The following is a 24,387-nucleotide window of genomic DNA, read 5'->3' as shown; positions in this document are numbered from 1 at the left end:
TTTTGCGAAATCTAGTTTTTGCATCGCCATATTTTGAGAGCTATAATTTTTTCCAGATTTTGGCAGACAGTCATGTGACGGCTCGTTTTTTGCGGGATGAGTTGACGTTGTTATTGGTGCCATTTTCAGGCACGTGACATTTTTTGATCGCTTTCTATTCCGATTTTTGGGAGGCAGAATAAACAAAAACCAACAATTCAGGAATTGTTTTTTTTTTTTTTTTATTTATTCTGTTCCGTGTGTGGTAAAATTGATGAGGTAGCTCTATTCTTCGGATCAGTACGTTTACAGCGGTACCACATTTATATCATTTTTCCATGTTTTGGAGCCTTTACACAAAGCAATTTTATAGAAAAAATTATTTTTTTCGCTTTATTCTGAGAGCTGTAACTTTTTTATTTTTTGGCTGATGGAGCTGTATGGCGGCTTGTTTTTTTGTGGGACAAGATGACGTTTTTCAGCGGTACCATTATTATTTATATTCGTCTTTTTGATCGCGCGTCATTCCATTTTTTGTTTGACGGTATGATAAAGCGTTGTTTTTTGCAGTGTTCACTGAAGGGGTTAACTAGTCAGACAATTTTATAGGTCAGGTCGTTCCGGACGCGGCGATACCAAATATGTGTACTTTTATTGGCTTATTTTTTTAATTTTTTTTTTCTTCATAATATTTTTTATTGATGGGTACATTATATTTTTATTTTTGGTGGATTTTTTTATTTATTTTTTATATTTTTACTTTTTTTTTTTTTTTTTTTTTAAACACTTTTTGGACTTTTATGCTTTGTCCCACTCTGGGACTTTCACTTTTTTTACTCTGATCGCCTGTATAGCATAGGGATGGAGCACCATCCCTGTGCAATACAGGCTGTCAACGCTGCAGATGCAGAAGATACTTTGGTCATGCACTGCGCATGATCAAAGTATCTTCCTGCTGTCTGGTGACCCGGATGTTGTCATGACGGCATCATGTCATCATGGCAACATCTGGGAAGCCGCGGCAGACAGCGCTGAAGGCCAGGAGAGGAGGTATCGCGATCACCTCCCCTTGCCCCGCAATGCTGCGATCAACTTCGATCGCAGCATTGCGGGGGTTAATGTGCCGGGAGCGGTGCGGGACAGCTCCCTGCACATAGCACCGGGTGTCAGCTGTGACAATCAGCTGACACCCGACAGCGGTCACGCCCGCACAGCCTGTGTGCGGACGAAATCAACAGGGCGTACTAATACGTACCTGGCTCTTAAAGCCCAGGGCGCAGGCACTTATTAGTACGCCTTGGGCTGTAAAGGGGTTAAAGTTCCCCCCGTCTTCATAGATGGTTACAGTCGGATAGTCCTTGTGAATACAAGTAATTTTGCAATTTACTGCTCGTTAAATATTTTTTAGCCGTTCTTGAGATATTAACACTTTTTCCTGTTGCCTAGGAGACCAACCACTGCTGATGTCTAACTTGTAAGCACTGTGCTAAAGCTATCTGAGATGAGGAGGTAACAGTGCTCTCCAGCGACCCTAGCCGGCTTCTAAACGGTGCTTACAAGCTGAGCAGAGGAGCAAAAAGACGTCTAAGCACTGTGCCTTTTCTACTGTCTAGCAGCAGTGGTCGGTCTCCAAGGCAACGAGCTGTAAACAAAAACTAAAAAGTGTTAATATCTCAAGAACGGCTGAAAATTTTAACAAACCGTAAATTGCTTGTATTTACAAGTACAATCCAACAAATTGTTATTTATGAAGATGGGAGTAACCCCTTTCAAAATTTCTGCAGCAAAATTTTCCATTAAACCCAAAGTCCAAAAATAGTTAACAGTCCACGCCCTCACCTCTTCTTTTTTCTGCCTCCACTGGATCCCCTCCATCCCGCTGACCAGGACCTGGTGTGTGGTAGTCGCCTCGCTACTTGCCGACTTGCTCTGGTCCATGTAGCCACCGCCGCCACCATTAATATACAAGGGAAGTTTCTCCCCCTCTGTGGGAAGCTCCAGGCTCAGGGTCCCGAACACCTCGCAGCCAAATCTGGGGGCCAGGCTCTCCAAGGTGGACAGGTACTTGTACATGACGTCCTCCTCGCTCAGCTTCCCGGCGCTCACCGTGTGCAGGTGGAAGTGGCGGACGAATTTCTTAAAAACGCTCCTCATGCGGAGCTTTGTAAGGTAGTTGTTCTGCTGGATCTGCCGGCAGAACGATTTGGGGATACATTCCTTAAAACTATGGAAGAAAAAAAAAAATAAAGTATTAAAATATGAAAGTTATGGGCAACTCCTGCACAAAGATTTGCAGAAAGGGGCCGAAATTACAGTTAAAATTCTATTAGAGGCTGGACCGGCTGTCTTGTCCATCTCAAAATACATGCGCAATTTGCATACTTTTGGCCACATTCTGACTAGACGTGCCCGGTCTCTCTCAATTCACCTTTATGGAGCGAGGCTGTGGACGTCTAGTCGGAATGCGACCGCTGCCGGTGACTCCTAATTGCGAACACAGAGTGACTGCAGACTTTTAACCCCATCCTGACATATGATGTACCTTTTTACACCCCAAGTATAGTTTAAGTGTATGAAGAGGGCAGACCATACATAGCGGGTGCTGACTGTATTAAACAGCCATCACCTGCCACCAAAAATCAGCAATCGAAGCTAGCGCCAACTGCTGCTGTCAATCTCTGACTGCAGCATTTCATTCAGGTCAGGGGTCTGTCCCACGATGTAGCCGGTAATTACTGATAAGTTGTTATTACAGCCAGGGACCAACTAAAGTCCCCCGTTGCTGCCATGTTTGCACCTCCATTAAGCCGGCCTAAAGCTGGACTTTGTAGATCTTTAATTTCACAACCTGCTGTAATAATGAAATATGGTAGTATATAATTTAATAGCAAGTCGGGAGGTAGGGTTTCTTTTAAATTGGAAAGACCCTTTAATCTGTACAAGATGACGAAAAAAAATAACATGGCTGCTTTCTGCTAAAGAAATAGTGCCACACCTGTTCACAGGTTGTATCTGGTATTGCAGGATTGAGTAGGGCTGAGTGGCGATAACACACAAACTAATGACAAGGGTGAAGAAAGCAACCACGATTTTCCAATCCTAGACATTGAGAGAGCATTGAACACTGGGGAGCGCACTAATCCCGGCACCATACCAACCTTATTTGTTTGGCCACCTCTTCCAGCGACACTTTCTTCTTGATGGCGATGTGTGACAGGTGGAGGACGGCCATGCCCAGGCTCTCGTTCTTGAACTTGTGCACGTCGTGCTCCGAGTGGAAATCCTTCAGTGACACCACATCATTCACAAAGTCAAACTTGCCCTGCAAGAAACACAAAGTCAGTGGGGGCCAGTCCTGGGGGTCTCTGGCCCCCAGCAGAGTTATAAGGGCACCTGTAACCAGATGGAGAGAGTAAGCCATCCAGTATGGCAGGATGCCAGGGTCCACCCAGCCAGCAAAGGGCAGAATAACCCAGAGGGCACATGGGGCCTCACCTGCTCAAACAGATACTCAAAGGATGCCAAGTCCAGGATGGCACCGGACTGCTCTGCCCGACTCTTGTCCTCACCGTCACCGACCTTAGGGACATTGCGGCAAACCACCGCTTCCGTCTCATTCATACCATGCCAATTCCTGAAATAATACCTGAAAAAGGGAAGATATATAAATAGCGGGTCATATATAGGGAGGATATATGGAGTAATAGGGGGAGATATAGGGGAGAATATATGGAGTAATAGGAGGAGATATAGGGGAGAATATATGGAGTAATAGGAGGAGATATAGGGAGGATATATGGAGTAATAGGAGGAGATATAGGGAGGATATATGGAGTAATAGGAGGAGATATAGGGGGATATATGGAGTAATAGGAGGAGATATAGGGAGAATATATAGAGTAATAGGAGGAGATATAGGGAGGATGTATGGAGTAATAGGGGGAGATATAGGGGAGAATATATGGAGTAATAGGAAGAGATATAGGGGAGAATATATGGAGTAATAGGAGGAGATCTAGGGAGGATATATGGAGTAATAGGAGGAGATCTAGGGAGGATATATGGAGTAATAGGAGGAGATCTAGGGAGGATATATGGAGCAATAGGAGGAGATCTAGGGAGGATATATGGAGTAATAGGAGGAGATATAGGGGGATATATGGAGTAATAGGAGGAGATATATGGAATAATAGGAGGAGATCTAGGGAGGATATATGGAGTAATAGGAGGAGATCTAGGGAGGATATATGGAGTAATAGGGGGAGATCTAGGGAGGATATATGGAGTAATAGGAGGAGATCTAGGGAGGATATATGGAGTAATAGGAGGAGATATAGGGAGGATATATGGAGTAATAGGAGGAGATATAGGGAGGATATATGGAGTAATAGGAGGAGATATAGGGAGGATATATGGAGTAATAGGAGGAGATATAGGGAGGATATATGGAGTAATAGGAGGAGATATAGGGAGGATATATGGAGTAATAGGAGGAGATATAGGGAGGATATATGGAGTAATAGGAGGAGATATAGGGAGGATATATGGAGTAATAGGAGGAGATATAGGGAGGATATATGGAGTAATAGGAGGAGATATAGGGAGGATATATGGAGTAATAGGAGGAGATATAGGGAGGATATATGGAGTAATAGGAGGAGATATAGGGAGGATATATGGAGTAATAGGAGGAGATATAGGAGGATATATGGAATAATAGGAGGAGATATAGGGGGATATATGGAGTAATAGGGGGAGATATAGGGAGGATATATGGAGTAATAGGGGGAGATATAGGGAGGATATATGGAGTAATAGGAGGAGATATAGGGAGGATATATGGAGTAATAGGAGGAGATATAGGAGGATATATGGAGTAATAGGAGGAGATATAGGAGGATATATGGAATAATAGGAGGAGATATAGGGGGATATATGGAGTAATAGGGGGAGATACAGGGAGGATTTATGGAGTAATAGGAGGAGATATAGGGAGGATATATGGAGTAATAGGAGGAGATATAGGGAGGATATATGGAGTAATAGGAGGAGATATAGGGAGGATATATGGAGTAATAGGAGGAGATATAGGGAGGATATATGGAGTAATAGGAGGAGATATAGGGAGGATATATGGAGTAATAGGAGGAGATATAGGGAGGATATATGGAGTAATAGGGGGAGATATAGGGGGATATATGGAGTAATAGGAGGAGATATAGGGAGGATATATGGAGTAATAAGAGGAGATATAGGGAGGATATATGGAGTACGTATAGGAGGAGATATAGGGGGATATATGGAGTAATAGGAGGAGATATAGGGGAGGATATATGGAGTAATAGGAGGAGATATAGGGAGGATATATGGAGTAATAGGAGGAGATATAGGGAGGATATATGGAGTAATAAGAGGAGATATAGGGAGGATATATGGAGTAATAGGAGGAGATATAGGGAGGATAAATGGAGTAATAGGAGATATAGGGAGGGATATAGGAGTAACAGGAGGAGATATAGGAGGATATATGGAGTAATAGGAGGAGCTATAGGGGACGATATATGGAGTAAATAGGAGGAGATATAGGAGGATATATGGAGTAATAGGGGAGATATAGGGGGATATATGGAGTATAGGGGGAGATATAGGGAGGATATAGGGAATAGGAGAGATATAGGAGGATATATGGAGTAATAGGAGGAGATATAGGAAGGATTATGGAGCAATAGGAGGAGATATAGGAGGATATATGGAGAAATAGGAGGGAGATATAGGAGGATATATGGAGTAATAGGAGAGAATAGGGAGGATATATGGCGTAAGGAGGAGATATAGGGGGATATATGGAGTAATAGGAGGAGATATAGGGGGATATATGGAGTAATAGGAGGAGATATAGGGAGGATATATGGAGTAATAGGAGGGATATAGGGAGGATATATGGAGTAAAGGAGGAGATATAGGGAGGATACATGGAGTATAGGGAGATATAGGGAGGCTCATGGGCAACGGGCTTCTATAGGAGGATATATGGAGTAATAGGAGGAGATATAGGGAGGATATAGGGAGGATATATGGAGTAATAGGAGGAGATATAGGAGGATATATGGAGTAGAGAGTAATAGGAGGAGATATAGGGGGATATATGGAGTAATAGGAGGAGATATAGGGGGATATATGGAGTATAGGAGGAGATATGGGAGGATATATGGAGTAATAGGAGATATAGGGAGGATATATGGAGTAATAGGAGGAGATATAGGGAGGATACATGGCGTAATAGGAGGAGATATAGGGAGGAATATATGGAGTAATAGGAGGAGATATAGGAGGATATATGGAGTAATAGGAGGAGATATAGGGAGGATATATGGAGTAATAGGAGGAGATATAGGGAGGAATATGGAGTAATAGGGGGAGATAGGGAGGATATATGAGTAATAGGAGGAGATATAGGGAGGATATAGGAGGATATATGGAGTAATAGGAGGAGATATGGAGTAATAGGAGGATATAGGAGTAATAGGAGGATATATGGAGTAATAGGAGGAGATATAGGGAGGATATATGGAGTAATAGGAGGATATATGGAGTAATAGAGGATATATGGAGTAATAGGAGGAATATATGGAGTAATAGGAGGAGATATAGGGAGGAATATGGAGTAATAGGAGGAGATATAGGGGGGATATATGGAGTAATAGGAGGAGATATAGGGGGATATATGGAGTAATAGGAGGAGATATAGGGAGGATATATGAGTAATAGGAGGAGATATAGGGAGGATATATGGAGTAATAGGAGGAGATATAGGGAGGATATATGGAGTAATAGGGGGAGATATAGGGAGGATATATGGAGTAATAGGAGGAGATATAGGGAGGATATAGGGAGTAATAGGAGGAGATATAGGGAGGATATAGGGAGGATATATGGAGTAATAGGAGGAGATATAGGAGGATATATGGAGTAATAGGAGGAGATATAGGGAGGATATATGGAGTAATAAGAGGAGATATAGGGGGATATATGGAGTAATAGGAGGAGATATAGGGGGGATATATGGAGTAATAGGAGGAGATATAGGGGGATATATGGAGTAATAGGAGGAGATATAGGGAGGATATATGGAGTAATAGGGGAGTTATAGGGAGGATATATGGGGTAATAGGAGGAGATATAGGGAGGATATATGGAGTAATAGGAGGAGATATAGGGAGGATATATGGAGAAATAGGAGGAGATATAGGGAGGATATATGGAGTAATAGGAGGAGATATAGGGAGGATATAGGGAGGATATATGGAGTAATAGGAGGAGATATAGGAGGATATATGGAGTAATAGGAGGATATATGGAGTAATAGGAGGAGATATAGGGGGGATATATGGAGTAATAGGAGGAGATATAGGGGGGATATATGGAGTAATAGGAGGAGATATAGGGGGATATATGGAGTAATAGGAGGAGATATAGGGAGGATATATGGAGTAATAGGGGGAGTTATAGGGAGGATATATGGAGTAATAGGGGGAGTTATAGGGAGGATATATGGGGTAATAGGAGGAGATATAGGGAGGATGTGTATTATATATGGGTGATTTCTCCGCTCACCTCATCCTGAAGTGTAGGAGCAGTTTCATGTCCTTTGTGATCCTGAATTCATGGTTTGGGGGATACCAGTGTTTCGCTTGCACATCATACAGGGAGAACAATGTGTAGCAGAGCGGTGTGATACCTGCAGTACAAAAGGGAAGAGGTCAGGTATGCACAGATTGTGTATATACAGAACTCCTGTGTGTCACTTTTAACCCCTAATACACAATACATACAATCCCAGCTCCTTACCCAGCCTTTGGGCCACGTGGATGCAGATCTCCTCGGCCGTGGTGACGCTCTGCGTGAAGCTGACATAATGCTCTTTTCCATTGCTCCAATACAGAAACACCCGCAGCCCGGCCCCGGTGAAGGTGCAGCCTTCCATGTCGGAGTCGCTGTTCCTAACTGTGCACTGACATAAAGCCATCACTAGAGGGCAGAGCAGAGCACACAGCCATTACAGCAGGTCTCTGCCCCCCCAGCCTCACGTCTCTGCCTCCCCCGGCACATTACATAACACACAGACATTGGCAGCAGGAAATCCCCGTGTGTTTACCCAGTGTCACAATAGCTGCTCTATAAACTCCGGCACAGACAATATTAACTTACCAAACATCATTGACTCATCCAAAAACAAGGGAGATTAATAATTCCCCAACCATGTGTTACAGGACAGGAGCAGGAAATCGTGCTCTATTGTCCTCTGTTATCAACCACTGCAGCCTGAAGCAGAGGGAATCAATGTGTGTTTGTTTTTTTTACCATTGCAATGCATGCTGGGAAAAGAACTTTAGAAATTCAAATCTATTATTCCGCTGTGTAGCGTAGAACACGGAATTCAAAGAAACTCCGCCTCTGTATGCAAATCGGGTCCTAAGTGTCCACTGGGCGGTACCACGGCATCCATGTGACCGGATGACCCGTAAGATGCTTTGTTGATTGATGTGGATTATCCTTGTTATGTCCTGCACAGACTATTATGAAGCTGTGCCGAGGAGAAGCCCCACGTCTACACCAACTATTGATTAGCACCCTGCAATGCCTCATTTCTCTTGTGGTGGCGCTGTAATCTGCAGACCAATGACTGAACCTGACCGACCAACAATCAAAAGCTTTTTTCAGGTCTCCCATTTCTCCCGACAGGAAATATCCAGGGACAAAAGAATCTGCCAGCATAGAGCTCTACTTGTCTGATTTTTCGTTCTCATGGACTTTAAAGGGTTATCTCCCCGTCTTCATAGATGGATATTTTTTGGACAGCGCTTGTAAAAGCGAGCAGTTTTGCAATTTAGCGCTTATTAATATTTGCAGCAGATCTTGAGATATTAACACTTTTCTGCTGTTTACTGCTTGTTGCCTTGGAGACCGACCACCGCTGATGTCTAGCTTGTAAACGCTGCGCTGAAGCTGGCCGGGATTAGTAGGTAAAGGTGCACTCCAGCGATTCCGGCCAGCTTCGTAACAGTGCTTAAAGGCGCTAAAGAAAAGTGCGCTTATTCTGATGTCTAGCAGCGGTGGCCGATCTCTAAGGCAACGAATTGTAAAGACAAGTGTTTATCTCTGAAGAACGGCTGAACATTTTTATAAGAAGTAAATTTTCTTGTATTTACAAGTGATATCAAACAATATTCATTTATTAAGATGGGAATAACCCCTTTAGGTTGAGTTGTTCCCCATTCCCAATACATGCACGCTCCACGATACAGAGCACGCACGTGTATTGGGGGGGGGGGGAGACAACCATCCAAGGTAGCTGTCAGCCAAACAAACTATGTAGATCACATGGACTCCCGGGGATGAGTTGCTGCAGGTCACCTCTGATGACAACTTATCACCCCTGAGAACAAAGGATTGGACATGTTGAAATCATGCATGCCTGATCATTCTTCTTACCACTCTGAATCAGGATGCCAAGTAAAGTAGGTGAAAATCAATCCGTCCTACAACCGCCAAGCTAAAGATGTTTTGGCCACATTGGACAAGTATATAGAAGACCCAAAAAAATTAGAGTTACCCAACAAATCAACCTAAAGGGAAAGTGGAAGGAAAGGGTCACAACGTCTACCAGACAGGACCACATGAAAAGTGGAGCAATAAGCAGAGCAGACAGGACCACGAGACAATGAGGGCACAGGAGGAAGCTCCCGAGATATGGTCTCCTCTGTGAGAGGAAGATGCCGGGGTGGTGACACCTAGAAGGTTTGAGGACCTCACGTACCAGGTCACCCCCTCGTATGTCCTCCCTCATACTCACCATGTGTGATCTTTCCACCTCCTTGGTTTCGGTCCCCGTCAGTCACCAGAAGATTCTCTCCATTGTTCATACGAGCCGTGACCTTCACAAACAAGGAGACAACACATTGTGGCTTCTGTTACCAGCGACGCAGCCAGGAGGGAACCAGCCTGAGGGCACCGGAGACCCATCCTTCTGCAAACAGTGCCAGCTACGGGCGCCAACATTATTACTAACACCAGAGACAAGCACCAGGACCTCACCACAGAAACATCTCTGCCTCCTCCACACCCGCGCCGTGTTAGGACTCCTAACAGACACCAACTTCCACAAAGAAAATAAGACCGATGCCAAGAAGGGGCCACTGGAGGCCGTTTTTCAGTTGCCCACAAAATTCAATTGGCGCCATGTGTTTGATTTACACCCTTATTATTGGGAAGGATCAGCGTGGGGGGCACAAAATGATTCCCACAAGGACGCAGAAGCAGCAGTCCTAGCCGGGCCCCTCTGCCACATAAGGCACCAATATTATAGCTGGTACCGGACTGGTGGAGGCCTCTTACAGCAAAAGAGGAGGCCGGGGCACAGGGTACCGGGATCAGTACATCTACTACACAGCCAGCAGAGGTGAGGGGTCCAAGGCCCAGGGGCCTGCCAGAAGAAAAAAGGAAGGAGGTGCGAGGCCCAGGGGCCGGCAGGAAGGGAAAGGGATGTGTGGGGCCCAGTGGCCCACAGAAAGGGATGTGTAAGGCCCAGGGGCCCGCAGGAAGGGAAAGGGATGTGTGGGGCCCAGTGGCCCACAGAAAGGGATGCCTAAGGCCCAGGGGCCCGTAGGAAGGGACTTGAGGACAGGAACCTGGTGGAAAAAGAAGACATCTGAGGAACAGGGGCTCGCAGGAAGGGAAGAGAGGATGAGGCTGAGTGGGCCACAGGGATGGATGGAGGGCACACATGAAGAAGAGAAGCGACCTTTGAGGTACAGGGGACAGTACGAAGGGAAAGAGGGGAGTGTGAGGTCTAGTGCCCCCCCCAAGTTGGTGGGTGCAAAGCCATGCAAAAAGGAAAAGGGAAGGGGGGGGGGGATGAGAGCGCAAAGTGACATCCTGATAGCACAGAGGGGGGCGAACATAAGATGTGATGTAGCAGAGCTGGGCGTGATTGCAGGTTTCACTGTGACGTACAGAGACAGAAAACCAAAGGCCAAAAGTACAAACAACCACAGAACCGACGACTCAGAGCAAAACTGAAAGGAAAAAGAAAGTAACAGGGGGACGACATCGAGCAGTGAGCGGCCAGAGCGCAGGCGCTGCCCCCCGAGACCGAGCAAAGAGACAAGGGGAACGTCAGAGAAGCTGAACCCGCAGCCATATAGTGACTTATGCATTTACATAGGGGCTGTCCGGTGATCAGTCCTCAGCAGCGGCGGGAGGGCGAGGTAAGTGCAGAAAGTTCTCCCCAAGACACCGCTTTCCCCGCTGCATATCGGTGACCGCCGCAACATTATTTTCCCCCATCTTATTGTACATTATATGGTAAAACCAACGGCGCCATCTGGATCTACAGCCAATAACGCAAACAACGAGCCGTCACCCGTCCACCTGGGAGGAAAAATTACATAGTTACAGCTCTCAGAAGATGGGGAGAAGAAAAAAAATGGCCTTAACATTAAGGGGTTAATATACATCCGGATGAGAATTCTCACAAGGCTCTATGGACGTGACGCAGATAACAAGGTACGCAGCTCCCCTGCACAACAATGCAGCAACATGGGGACCGGAGGAGCCGTAAATAAGGAAGTGCCGCTATGGGAAGGCGGCGGACAAGAAGGGGTTACGCAGTGATGCCGGGACCACCGCGGGTGGGCGCTCACCTCCAGCGGGGTCACATGTCCGCTCCGTCCGCTGCCCCCCGGGCTTCTCACTGTCACACCACCAGATGAGAGGATTTTACGTCACCCACCGTCAACAGGGCAAAATGCGCCTCATCTGCCACGCCTACTTCCGCCTACTTCCCCCTTGTGATTGGCTAGAGATCCATCGTTCCGCTCCACGTGATTGGATGGAGCGTGTGTTTGGAGTCATGTGACCAGGCCGTGCTCCTGTAAAGGTGTAAACTACCGGCGTGCTTTGCGATTGCCAAGGCATGCCGGGATTTGTAGTTCCGAGCGCTGGTCTTCGGGGACTTATTACTAGGAGACAGTTCATATACGTGTAATGACCGGATTCTGTCTTCAGGGGTCGCTCCTTCCTTCAGACAATACAGATGCAGAGGAAGGGGGGGAGAAACATTTTTTTTTAACCCCCTACTGACTGAACACTGGTTTATCAGCTTTGACGCGTGTCACTTTATGCTTCTTCATCTCCCGCTGTTTCAGAAATAGTTTTTTTCAGGACACATTGGACTTTATGTTAGCAGTACATTTGGGTCAATGTGTTTTGTGGGGGTTTTTATGGAAAAAAAAATCCCCTAAAAATATATTTTATTTCAATTATTTAAAAATTTTTAAAAATAGACACCAGAAATAGGAAAAATAGAGAATCAGAGGCAGCTGTCCAGATATTGAGCGGGGCAGGTCTGTGCGATGTCCGCCAGTAGTTTAAAGATAAAAATAACGAGTGATTACAGCGAATATCATCACATATAAGCAGCAGATAATCCCCCTGCCTATTAACCCCTATATGTGTAGGGTTGTCCTGCCTGACCGCAGAGGTCGGCACCCTAAACACTTGTCAAGTCCCTGTAAGTCACATGGGCTAGAGAAAGCTCAGGGGGACCGTAATGGGTACCCACTATACCCCATCTTATGCTAATCTCCTCCTGGGCTTGTGAGAAGAGGTCATAGTTTTCCAGGAGGATACATGGTGGAGCCCTAATCCAGCTTCTTGTGAAAGTATTCACCCCCTTAACTTTTCACTTATTTTGTTACATTACAATCTGTGTGTAAATATTTTTGTAATCTGATGTGTGATGTATCAGCACTAAATAGTCTAAGGTGGTGAAGTGAGAAAAGGAGGTGAAGTGAGAAAAATATAGGCATAAATTACATTTATGGGATCAAATAACTAAAAATGTGTATATGTATTCACCCCTTTTGCTATGAAGCCACTAAAAGTTTCTGGTGCAAGCAGTTCGCTTCATAAGTTTCATGTGTGGCACCCCTGAGGGTTGAGTTGCCACAGAGGTACTGCACCTCACCCAGAGGTGTGGCATCTCCTTCTCTCAGGTAAGGATGCAGTACTGACCCCAACACCTGCACTCAACACTACACTACTCCAGGCCGGCTGGAAGGGCATTATGCACTTCTTCTGCTGCCCCGTCCCTGGCTGGAGTGGGGGGAACCAAAAGTGAGGGGGGACCAGTAGTGGGTGTGGGTGAAGGACGTAGATCAGGGGAGCACTTGAAGATATATATATATATATATATATATATATATATATAGGGGAAGCCATCTTTGAGGTGTAGTTAGTAAGAGTGAGTCAGAAGAGGAGAAGTGAGAGGAGCAGGGGCTCTGCAGGAGCTCTGCTCGGGAGGCAGGCTTGGCCTGTCATGCCCAAGGGAGAGAAGAGGAGTGGGAGCAAGGGAGAAAGGCTCCAGTCACAGAAGGGATCCCAGGGGGTACGGTGAGTGCAGGACGGCACCCGTACGCCCGAATCTGCCAGGCGTCAGAGGGATCAGGCCGCAAGAAGGGGACCCTAGACTAGCCGAGTTACTTTACGTCTCAGCTAGAAAACCGGAGGCTTCTGCACTTTCAAGGTGCAATTGCCACATCTGCACCTAATCCGCCTAAAAGGGCACCAAGCCAGGTCCGGGAACTTCAAGTTGCCCAGAGGGATCTCAAGGTACCCGATCAGGACTTCGTGTGGCGGGGCGCAGGGCAGGAGGGAGAGACCCAGCACGGGAAGTAGGCTAAGAAAGGAACATACAGAGAGGGGTCCCGTTAAGTGCTCTTGAGATACTTGAGGGAGTGCTGAACCCCTGCCTGGTGAACGCAGCGCGACATGGGAGACGGTCACCTGTATAGTGCAACCTGAGGAACCTAAATAACTGTGAGTAAACTCGGATGACTGCACCCCACTGTTTCTGTCAGTTATTTCTACCACGCTATCGCTCCTGCACTACAACGCCCAGCATCACCATCAGCACCTACACTGCCCTGGAGCTGAGCTCTGCCTGTGGAGAGCCGCACCAACTCATCTGCCCTAACATCTGCCCCAGAGGTCTACAGCAGCGCCGGTACCCATTACCAGGAACCACAGGTGGCGTCACGAGACAAAACTATTAATTATCCCTTCAAGCAACAACCCCTTTTTAAGAGTGACCCCAGAGTACGGGCCCGGGAGCCAACCGCTGTGGCATCCCAAGAAGGTAAAGGTCCAGGTGCCGAGTCCCCCATATCCCCCTGGGCGAGTCACATGCTTAGTGACAGGATGTCCCCCTGTGTGCAATCTAAGTGTCACATGTCTGTCAGTATATACACGTTTTCTGAAAGGCCACGGAGGCTGCAAGACCATTAAGCAAGAGGCACCACTAACCAAACACCATGAAGACCAAGGAGATCTCAAAACAACACCATGAAGACCAAGAAGATCTCCAAACAATACCATGAAGACCAAGGAGATCTCCAAGCAACACCATGAAGACCAAGGAGATCTCCAAACAACGCCATGAAGACCAAGGAGATCTCCAGACAAGTCAGAGACAAAGTTGTTGAGAAGCACAAGTCATGGTTGGGCTATAAAAAAAATCCCAATCTCTGATGATCCCCCAAAGCAGCATCAAAACCATTACCATCAAATGGGAAAGAACATGATACCACAAGAAACCTGACAAGAGAGTGCGCCCACCAAAACTCTCAGTCCGGGCAAGGAGGGCATTAATCAGAGGCAGCAAAAAGACCAAAGGTAACCCTGAGGGAGCTGCAGAGTTCCCAAGCAGACACTGGAGTATCTGTCCATACCACCACAATAAGCCGTACACTCCATAGAGGTGGCCTTTATGGAAGAGTGGGCAGAAAAAAGACTTTACTTACAAAAATTGTAAGGCTCGTTTTGAGTTTGCAGAAAGACATGTGGGTGACTCTCCAAATGTATGGAGGAAGGTGCTGTGGTCAGATGAGACCAAAATTGATCTTTTTCAATGCCTGACGCCAAACCAACACAGCTCATCACCCTAAGAACAACATCCCCATAGTGAAACATGGTGGTCACAGAATCACACTGTGGGATGTTTTTCAGCAGCAGGGACAGGGAAAATGGTCAAAGTCGAGGGGAAGATGGATGGTGCGAAATACAGGGATATTCTTGAGCAAAACCTGTTTCAGTCTGTCAGTGATTTGAGACTGGGATGGAGGTTCACCTTCCAGTAAACCATGACCCAAAGCATACTGGTAAAGCAACACTCTAGCGGTTTAAGGGGAAATGTGTAAATGTTTTGGAGTGGCCAAGACAAAGCCCAGACCTTAATCCAATTAAGTATATGTGGTCAAACTTGAAGATTGCTGTTCACCAGAGGAAACCATCTAACGTGAAGGAGTTGGAGCAGTTTTGCCTTAAGGAATGGGCAAAAATTCCAGTGTTAAGATGTGGAAATCTCATAGAGACTTATCCAAAGCGACTTGCAGCTGTAATTGCCACGAAAGGAGGCTCCACAAAGTACTGACTTTAAGGGGTGAATAGTTATGCACACTAAAGTTTTCAGTTATTTTGTCCTATTTGTTGTTTGCTTCACAATAAAAAGAAAACCAAATGTTCACAGTTGTAGGCATGAACTTTACTGTTCTGAACTGAAGCAAACCATAAAAAACAGTGAAATTCTCAGTTGTGAGGTAGCAAAACACGAAAAATGCCAAGGGGGTGAATACCTTTGCAAGCCACTGTATCTTGGTCTGGGCAAGTTTATTGATGACGTTTTCGTTCACTGGTCCGGATCGATGGGCCGTTTCCAATGAATCATGAAATGTCTACATGTAAATGACAATGGACTGAAATTCACTTTGGTAATCAGTAACTGCCTTTCCTAGATCTGTACATCGGCAAGGATAGACAGGGTCATTTAGTTACACGGACGTACCGTAAACCGATGGTAACTAACAACCTTCTACAATGGGAAAGTCATCATCCAGTTTCATTGAATCGGGGTATACAGGAGGGTCAATAAATTTGTATCAAAAGGACTTGCTCCAACATTGCTGACTTTCGTAGTTAGACTAAAGATCTATAAAACAGATTTACACAACGGGACTTTCCCAATAATATCTTGGTTGCAGCCTTTTATAATGCCCTAGATCAGGAATGTCAAACTCAAACACACAGAAGGCCAAAATGAAAAACAAAGTCGCAGGCCAACCAGTATACAATATAATGGGCCCCACATAGTCCTCCATACAGTATAATGGGCTCCACAAAGTCCTCCATACAGAATAATGGACCCCACACAGTCCTCCATACAGTACAATGGCCCCACATAGTCCTCCATACAGAATAATGGACCCCACACAGTCCTCCATACAATATAAAGGACCCCACATAGTTCTCCATACAAAATAATGGCCCCACATAGTCCTCCATACAGAGTAATGGCCCCATATAGTCCTCCATACAGAATAATGGGCCCCACATAGTCCTCCATACAGAATAATGGGTCCCACATAGTCATCCATACAGAATAATGGCCCCACATAGTCCTCCATAAAGAATAATGGACGCATATAATCCTCCATACAGAATAATGGTCCCACATAGTCCTCCATACAGAATAATGGGTCCCACATAGTCATCCATACAGAATAATGGCCCCACATAGTCCTCCATACAGAATAATGGGTCCCACATAGTCCTCCATAAAGAATAATGGCCCCACATAGTCATCCATACAGAATAATGGCCCCACATAGTCCTCCATACAGAATAATGGCCGCACATAGTCCTCCATACAGAATAATGGCCGCACATAATCCTCCATACAGAATAATGGTCCCACATAGTCCTCCATACAGAATAATGGGTCCCACATAGTCATCCATACAGAATAAGGGCCCCACATAGTCCTCCATACAGAATAATGGATCCCACATAGTCATCCATACAGAATAATGGCCCCACATAGTCCTCCATACAGAATAATGGCCGCACATAATCCTCCATACAGAATAATGGGTCCCACATAGTCATCCATACAGAATATTGGCCCCACATAGTCCTCCATACAGTATAATGGGCCCCACATAGTCCTCTATACAGAATAATGGACCCCACATAGTCCTCCATACAGAATAATGAGCCCACATAGTCCTCTATGTAGCGTCGGCGTCCCTGCCTCCTGCTAGGCAGGGACGCTGTTCCCCTCACCTCTCCGCTCCGTGCCCGGCGTCTTCCTCCCGCTCTGCTGGCAGCGCACGCTCCTCCCCGGTCACTGTGCTTAGGGCGCGCGCGCGTGCGCTCCCCCTCTCTTAAAGGGGCCTCGCGCGCCGTCCTAAGGAGTCCCCGGCCAATGGCCGGAGGAGCTCTCCATATATAAGGCACCTCCTCCAAAATGAAGGTGCCCGAGCAATGTTGTAGCATAGTTCATCACTCTGCTTCAGCCCTTAGGTCCCGTTTCCAGTTACCTGCCAGTTACCTGCCAGCTGCCTGCCAGTTTCCTGTCTGATACCTGCCTGACTCGTGTCTATCTGCTGTTATTCCTGCGGTCCGACAGTCTGCCTACCAGCCCTGCCAGTCTGTCTATGGATCCGTCTGCCCGCTCACCTGGGAGCGCTCACCTGCTACCTGCCTGCTAGCCTACCTGGAGGCTCTGCCGTCACGTGCTGTGACCACCTGCCCGTCCAGTGTCTCTTGCCCGCTCACCTGGGAGCGCTCACCTGCTACCTGCCTGCTAGCCTACCTGGAGGCTCTGCCGTCACGTGCTGTGACCACCTGCCCCTCCAGAGAATCTTGCCCGCTCACCTGGGAGCGTCCACCTGCCACCTGCCTGCTAGCCTACCTGGAGGCTCTGCCGTCACGTGCTGTGACCACCCGCTTGTCCAGAGACTCTCGCCCGCTCACCTGGGAGCGTCCACCTGCTACCTGCCTGCCTGCCTACCTGGAGGCTCAGCCGTCACTTGCTGTGACCACCCGCTTGTCCAGAGACTCTCGCCCGCTCACCTGGGAGCGTTCACCTGCTACCTGCCTGCTGGCCTACCTGGAGGCTTAGCCATCACTTGCCGTGACCACCCGCTTGTCAAGAGACTGTCCCCGTCACTTGCCGTGACCTCCTGCCCTCTTACCCAGAGACTGTCCCCGTCACATGCCGTGACCTCCTGCCCTCTTACCCAGAGACTGTCCCCGTCACTAGCCGTGACTGCCTGCCTGCCTTCCCTGGGTGTCACCCGCTTCCTTACAAGGACTGCCCCTTTGTATAGTTGCTCTGTGGTTCCACCTCCCAGACCCGTTACAGTTTGCTCGGGCCATGGAACCCGGTGACACCCAAGCTCCCTCGCTCTCGGACCTATGTCATGAACTGTCCCGGCAGAGGTCCCAACAGGAGTCCATCCTGGGTCACCTGCGGAATGTCAACTCTCGCCTGGACACTCTGACTGCTCCACCAGCAACCACCGCTAGTGTCATGACTCGCAACCCGGCAGCGCCGCTGCCCACCAATACCATGGTATCCTGCCCCGGACCCCGGCTTTCTGCACCTCCTCGCTTCGGAGGCGATCCCGCTCAAGCCCGGGGCTTCATAAACCAGTGCACCCTGCACTTTGAACTCCTGTCCCACCAGTTTATCTCCGACCGGGCCAAAGTAGCCTTCATTATGTCCCATCTCACGGGAGAGGCACTGGCTTGGCTAAATCCTCTATGGGAGAGAGGAGACCCCCTGGTGTCCGACCTGCCAGCCTTTCTCACGGCTTTCCGGAAAGTCTTCGACGAACCCGGACGGAAGACCTCATCCGCATCATCTCTGCTACGCCTCCATCAAGGAAATCTCACCGTGGGCCAATATGCCATACGGTTCCGTACCCTTGCTTCGGAGCTGGCCTGGGATAACGACGCCCTGGTGTCTGTCTTTTGGGAGGGTCTGTCCGGCCGTATTAAAGATGAACTCACCGGTCGGGACATTCCTACCACTCTCGACGACTTAATAACTCTTGCCACCCGGATTGACATCCGGTTCCAGGAGCGCGCCAAAGAGGTCACCCGTGAGAGGAGGTTTCCACGTCTAGCCCCTACCTTTCAGAAACCCGTCTCTTCTCCCGCTACTCCCCAGGCGCACTTACCCGAACCTATGCAGGTCGACCAGACCAAGATGGTCAAAACCCGTCAAGAGTTACGCCGAGCTGAGGGGAGCTGCTTCTACTGTGGCAGTAAGGAGCACCGGATCCGTACCTGCCCGGAGAGGTCGGGAAACGCCTGTGTCTAGGATCGCTCAGAGAGATCATCCTAGACAAGAATAAACCCTCTCCATCTCTGCTGCTGTCGGTCTCTATCATCTGCGGGGAGAACCGTTATTTTGAACTAGCCCAACTTGACTCTGGAGCTGCCGGGAATCTCATTTCTCAGTCCCTGGTAGAAAAATACAGCATTCCCACCAAACCTCTGGCTGTACCCTTATCTGTCGCTGCCGTGGATGGGGGCCTCTTACCACATCCCATCCAACTCATCACCGAATCCATTACTCTGCAGGTGGGAATGCTGCACTCTGAGAGCATCTTCTTTCATGTTCTGCCTGGACTCTCTCACGCCCTCTTGCTAGGCCTACCTTGGCTTCAGAGACATGCACCCGTGCTTGATTGGCAGACCGGAGAAGTCCTTCGCTGGGGACAGGACTGCCATAAGACTTGTTTAGTTCCCGTCCATCCTGTCCGTCCTTCTCCTACCCCAGCTAATCTACCTGGACTTCCGATTCTTTATTGATCTTATGCGGACGTCTTTAATAAAAAGGAGGCAGAGACATTACCCCCTCATAGACCATACGACTGCCCAATCGACCTGTTACCCCGCACTACTCCTCCCCGTGGGCGTATTTACCCGTTGTCCGCTGCTGAGACCCGGTCTATGTCTGAATATATTGAGGAGAATCTGGCCCGGGGATTTATCCGGAAATCTACCTCCCCGGCGGGAGCAGGCTTCTTCTTCGTTAAAAAGAAGGACGGCTCACTCCGTCCCTGCATAGACTATAGAGGCCTTAACCAGATCACGGTGAAGAATAAATACCCCCTTCCGCTCATTCCGGAATTATTTGACCGTCTGAGGGGGGCTAGAATCTTCACCAAGCTGGACCTCCGTGGGGCCTATAACCTGGTCCGTATCCGTCAGGGGGATGAATGGAAGACGGCATTCAACACCCGGGACGGCCACTATGAATATCTGGTAATGCCCTTTAGTCTCTGTAACGCTCCCGCCGTCTTTCAAGAGTTGGTCAATGACATCTTCCGGGACCTTCTCTACTCCTGCGTAGTGGTGTACCTGGACGACATCTTGGTCTTCTCTCCGGATCTCCAGACTCACCGAAGGGACGTTCGTCAGGTCCTGCTCAGGCTCAGGCAGAACCACCTCTACGCCAAATATGAGAAGTGCCTCTTTGAGCAGACCTCGCTTCCGTTTTTGGGCTACATAATTTCTCAGACCGGCCTAAGAATGGATCCTGAGAAACTGTCTGCCATCGAGAAGTGGCCTCGACCAGAGGGGTTGAAGGCTATTCAGCGGTTCCTGGGCTTCGCCAACTACTACCGCCTCTTCATACCGCACTTCTCTTCCCGGACTGCCCCAATCTCTGCGCTCACCCGTAAGGGCACTAATCCCAGAGAATGGCCGCCCGAAGCAGAGGAAGCCTTTCTTTCCTTAAAACAGGCTTTCTCTTTCGCCCCAGTGCTGCATCGCCCGGACGGCAACAAGCAATTCTTCCTGGAAGTTGACGCCTCCTCCTCTGGAGCCGGAGCGGTACTTACCCAAAAATCGTCTTCCGGGAGAATGGTAACTTGCGGCTTCTTCTCCAAACTCTTCACCTCTTCTGAGCGCAACTATTCTATAGGAGACCGAGAGTTATTGGCCATTAAGCTGGCATTGGAGGAGTGGCGTTACCTGCTCGAGGGGGCTCTTCACCCGGTAATAATTTACACGGACCACAAGAACTTGGCTTACCTCCAGAGTGCCCAGAGACTTAACCTGCGCCAAGCCCGGTGGTCCTTGTTTTTTGCTCGCTTTGATTTTGTTCTTCATTTTCGCCCGGCTGACAAAAACATCAAAGCTGACGCCTTGTCCCGATCCTTCCTGGTGTCTGATCTTGAGGAGGAACCTAAACACATCATCGATCCCGCCAGAGTAATGCAGGTGGCCCCCGTGAGTCTAAATCGTCTCCCTCCCGGAAAGACGTTCGTAACGGTACCTGATCGGGAGAAGATGCTACACTGGGGTCACTCGTCTAAGCTAGCTGGCCATGCCAGTCAGAAAAAGACCCTCCAGCTTATCACCCGGCACTACTGGTGGCCTACCCTGCCCAAGGACGTAATAGACTTTGTTTCTGCCTGTGTGTCCTGCGCCCGCAACAAGGTTCCGAGACACCTGCCAGCCGGTCGCCTCCTTCCTCTTCCAGTACCTGCTGCCCCCTGGCAGCATATAGCTATGGACTTCATAACAGATCTCCCTGTCTCTGCCGGTTGTACGGTCATTTGAGTGGTCGCTGACCGCTTTTCCAAAATGGCTCATTTCATTCCCCTGCCAGGCCTCCCGTCTGCACCCGAGCTGGCTAAAGACTTTATCCGCCACATCTTCCGTCTTCATGGCCTGCCCCTCCACATCGTGTCGGATCGTGGGGTTCAGTTCACCTCACGCTTCTGGAGAGCCACATGTAAGCTGCTAGACGTCACCCTGGACTTCTCCTCCGCTTACCACCCACAGTCCAATGGTCAAGTGGAGCGGATCAATCAGATCCTGACCAGTTACCTCCGGCACTTCGTTAATGCCCACCATTCAGACTGAGTGGATCTCCTGCCATGGGCCGAATTCTCTTACAATAATCACGAGAGCGAATCTTCCTCCAATTCCCCGTTTTTTGTAGTCTTCAGTCAGCATCCTCGGATCCCATTTCCCGTCTCCACCTCGGTGGACAATCCGGCTGCGGAATCTCTCGTTAGCAAATTTTCCTCCATTTGGGAGAGTACCCGATCCGCACTCCTTCAGTCGTCCGAGCGGATGAAAAAACAGGCTGACAAAAAACGCCTGGATCCTCCACAATTCCGTCCTGGAGATAAAGTCTGGCTCTCGTCCAAGTATGTCCGGCTCAAGGTTCCTTCCTACAAGTTAGGGCCTCGGTTCATCGGCCCACTGGAGGTTATCAAACAGATCAACCCGGTGGCCTATAAATTGAAACTCCCGGCCAACTTGCGAATCCCTAATTCCTTCCATGTATCTCTCCTCAAACCCGTGGTACTTGACTCTTTTTCCAAGTCTACAGGTACGCCTCCTGCTCCGGTTTCCGCTGAAAACGAGTTTGAGGTAGAGAACATTCTGGCCACCAAAAGGGTAAGAGGAAAGACCTTTTTTCTAGTAGATTGGAAGGGGTTTGGTCCTGAAGAGAGAACGTGGGAGCCCCGGGAGAACATCCATGCCCCTCTCATCCTTGATAAATTTCTGTCTGGCCTAAAAAAGGGGGGGCCTAAAGGGGGGGGGGGTACTGAAACACCCGCTTGTCCAGAGACTCTCGCCCGCTCACCTGGGAGCGTTCACCTGCTACCTGCCTGCTGGCCTACCTGGAGGCTTAGCCATCACTTGCCGTGACCACCCGCTTGTCAAGAGACTGTCCCCGTCACTTGCCGTGACCTCCTGCACTCTTACTCAGAGACTGTCCCCGTCACTTGCCGTGACCTCCTGCCCTCTTACCCAGAGACTGTCCCCGTCACTAGCCGTGACTGCCTGCCTGCCTTCCCTGGGTGTCACCCGCTTCCTTACAAGGACTGCCCCTTTGTATAGTTGCTCTGTGGTTCCACCTCCCAGACCCGTTACACTCTATACAGTATAATGGGCCCCACATAGTCCTCTATACAGAATAATGGACCCCACATAGTCTTCCATTCAGAATAATGGACCCCACATAGTCCTCCATACAGAATAATGGGCCCCACATAGTCCTCCATACAGAATAATGGGCCCCACATAGTCCTCCATACAGAATAATGGACCCCACATAGTCCTCCATACAGTATAATGGGCCCCACATAGTCCTCCATACAGAATAATGGGCCGCACATAGTCCTCCATACAGTATAATGGGCCCCACATAGTCTTCCATTCAGAATAATGGACCCCACATAGTCCTCCATACAGAATAATGGGCCCCACATAGTCCTCCATACAGAATAATGGGCCCCACATAGTCCTCCATACAGAATAATGGGCCCCACATAGTCCTCCATACAGAATAATGGGCCCCACATAGTCCTCCATACAGAATAATGGGCCCCACATAGTCCTCCATACAGAATAATGGGCCCCACATAGGCCTCCATACAGAATAATGGGCCCCACATAGTCCTCCATACAGAATAATTGGCTCCACATAGTCCTCCATACAGAATAATTGGCTCCACATAGTCCTCCATACAGAATAATGGGCCCCACATAGTCCTCCATACAGAATAATGGGCCCCACATAGTCCTCCATACAGAATAATGGGCCCCACATAGTCCTCCATACAGAATAATTGGCTCCACATAGTCCTCCATACAGAATAATGGGCCCCACATAGTCCTCCATACAGAATAATGGGCCCCGCATAGTCCTCCATACAGAATAATGGGCCCCGCATAGTCCTCCATACAGAATAATGGGCCCCGCATAGTCCTCCATACAGAATAATGGGCCCCACATAGTCCTCCATACAGTATAATGGGCCCCACATAGTCCTCCATACAGAATAATGGGCCCCACATAGTCCTCCATACAGAATAATGGGCCCCACGTAGGCCTCCATACAGAATAATGGGCCCCACATAGTCCTCCATACCGAATAATTGGCTCCACACAGTCCTCCATACAGAATAATGGCCCCACATAGTCCTCCATACAGTATAATGGGCCCCACATAGTCCTTCATACAGAATAATGGCACCACATAGTCCTCCATACAGAATAATGGGCCCCACATAGTCCTCCATACAGAATAATGGGCCCACATAGTCCTCCATACAGAATAATGGGCCCCACATAGTCCTCCATACAGAATAATGGGTCCCACATAGTCCTCCATACAGAATAATGGGCCCCACATAGTCCTCCATACAGAATAATGGGCCCCACATAGTCCTCCATACAGAATAATGGGCCCCACATAGTCCTCCATACAGAATAATGGGCCCCACATAGTCTTCCATTCAGAATAATGGGCCCACATAGTCCTCCATCCAGAATTATGGGCCCCACATAGTCCTCCATACAGAATAATGGGCCCACATAGTCCTCCATACAGAATAATGGGCCCCACATAGTCCTCCATTCAGAATAATGGGCCCCACATAGTCCTCCATCCAGAATAATGGCCCCACATAGTCCTCCATACAGAATAATGGGCCCCACATAGTCCTCCATACAGAATAATAGGCCCCACA

The 24,387-nt window shown here is 48.2% G+C and overlaps 1 protein-coding gene across 2 annotated transcripts in view; it reads right to left on the bottom strand.

The window, feature by feature from the left end:
* The window catches only part of TYK2 (tyrosine kinase 2), a 30,586-nt gene extending 18,747 nt beyond the window's left edge, over nucleotides 1-11,839 (bottom strand). Inside the window, exons 1-7 of one of the 2 annotated variants that reach the window (XM_073654091.1) lie at nucleotides 11,682-11,839; nucleotides 9,833-9,914; nucleotides 7,828-8,007; nucleotides 7,594-7,717; nucleotides 3,475-3,625; nucleotides 3,138-3,301; nucleotides 1,819-2,203 (exon numbers count right to left, since the gene is read on the bottom strand). In XM_073654091.1, coding sequence (XP_073510192.1) covers nucleotides 1,819-2,203; nucleotides 3,138-3,301; nucleotides 3,475-3,625; nucleotides 7,594-7,717; nucleotides 7,828-8,007; nucleotides 9,833-9,902 — 1,074 coding nt within the window. In that variant the 5' untranslated portion in view covers nucleotides 9,903-9,914; nucleotides 11,682-11,839. The remainder of the gene's footprint in view (nucleotides 1-1,818; nucleotides 2,204-3,137; nucleotides 3,302-3,474; nucleotides 3,626-7,593; nucleotides 7,718-7,827; nucleotides 8,008-9,832; nucleotides 9,915-11,681) is intronic. The other variant, XM_073654092.1, reaches the window with a different exon arrangement.
* Nucleotides 11,840-24,387: the final 12,548 nt, after the last annotated feature.

Source organism: Phyllobates terribilis, unplaced genomic scaffold (assembly GCF_046119375.1).
Source record: "Phyllobates terribilis strain yellow unplaced genomic scaffold, ASM4611937v1 Scaffold_11__3_contigs__length_659146591, whole genome shotgun sequence".
NCBI classification, from domain to species: domain Eukaryota; kingdom Metazoa; phylum Chordata; class Amphibia; order Anura; family Dendrobatidae; genus Phyllobates; species Phyllobates terribilis.
Note: the sequence above shows the minus strand (reverse complement) of the source record. Positions and strands in the feature narration are given on the sequence as shown.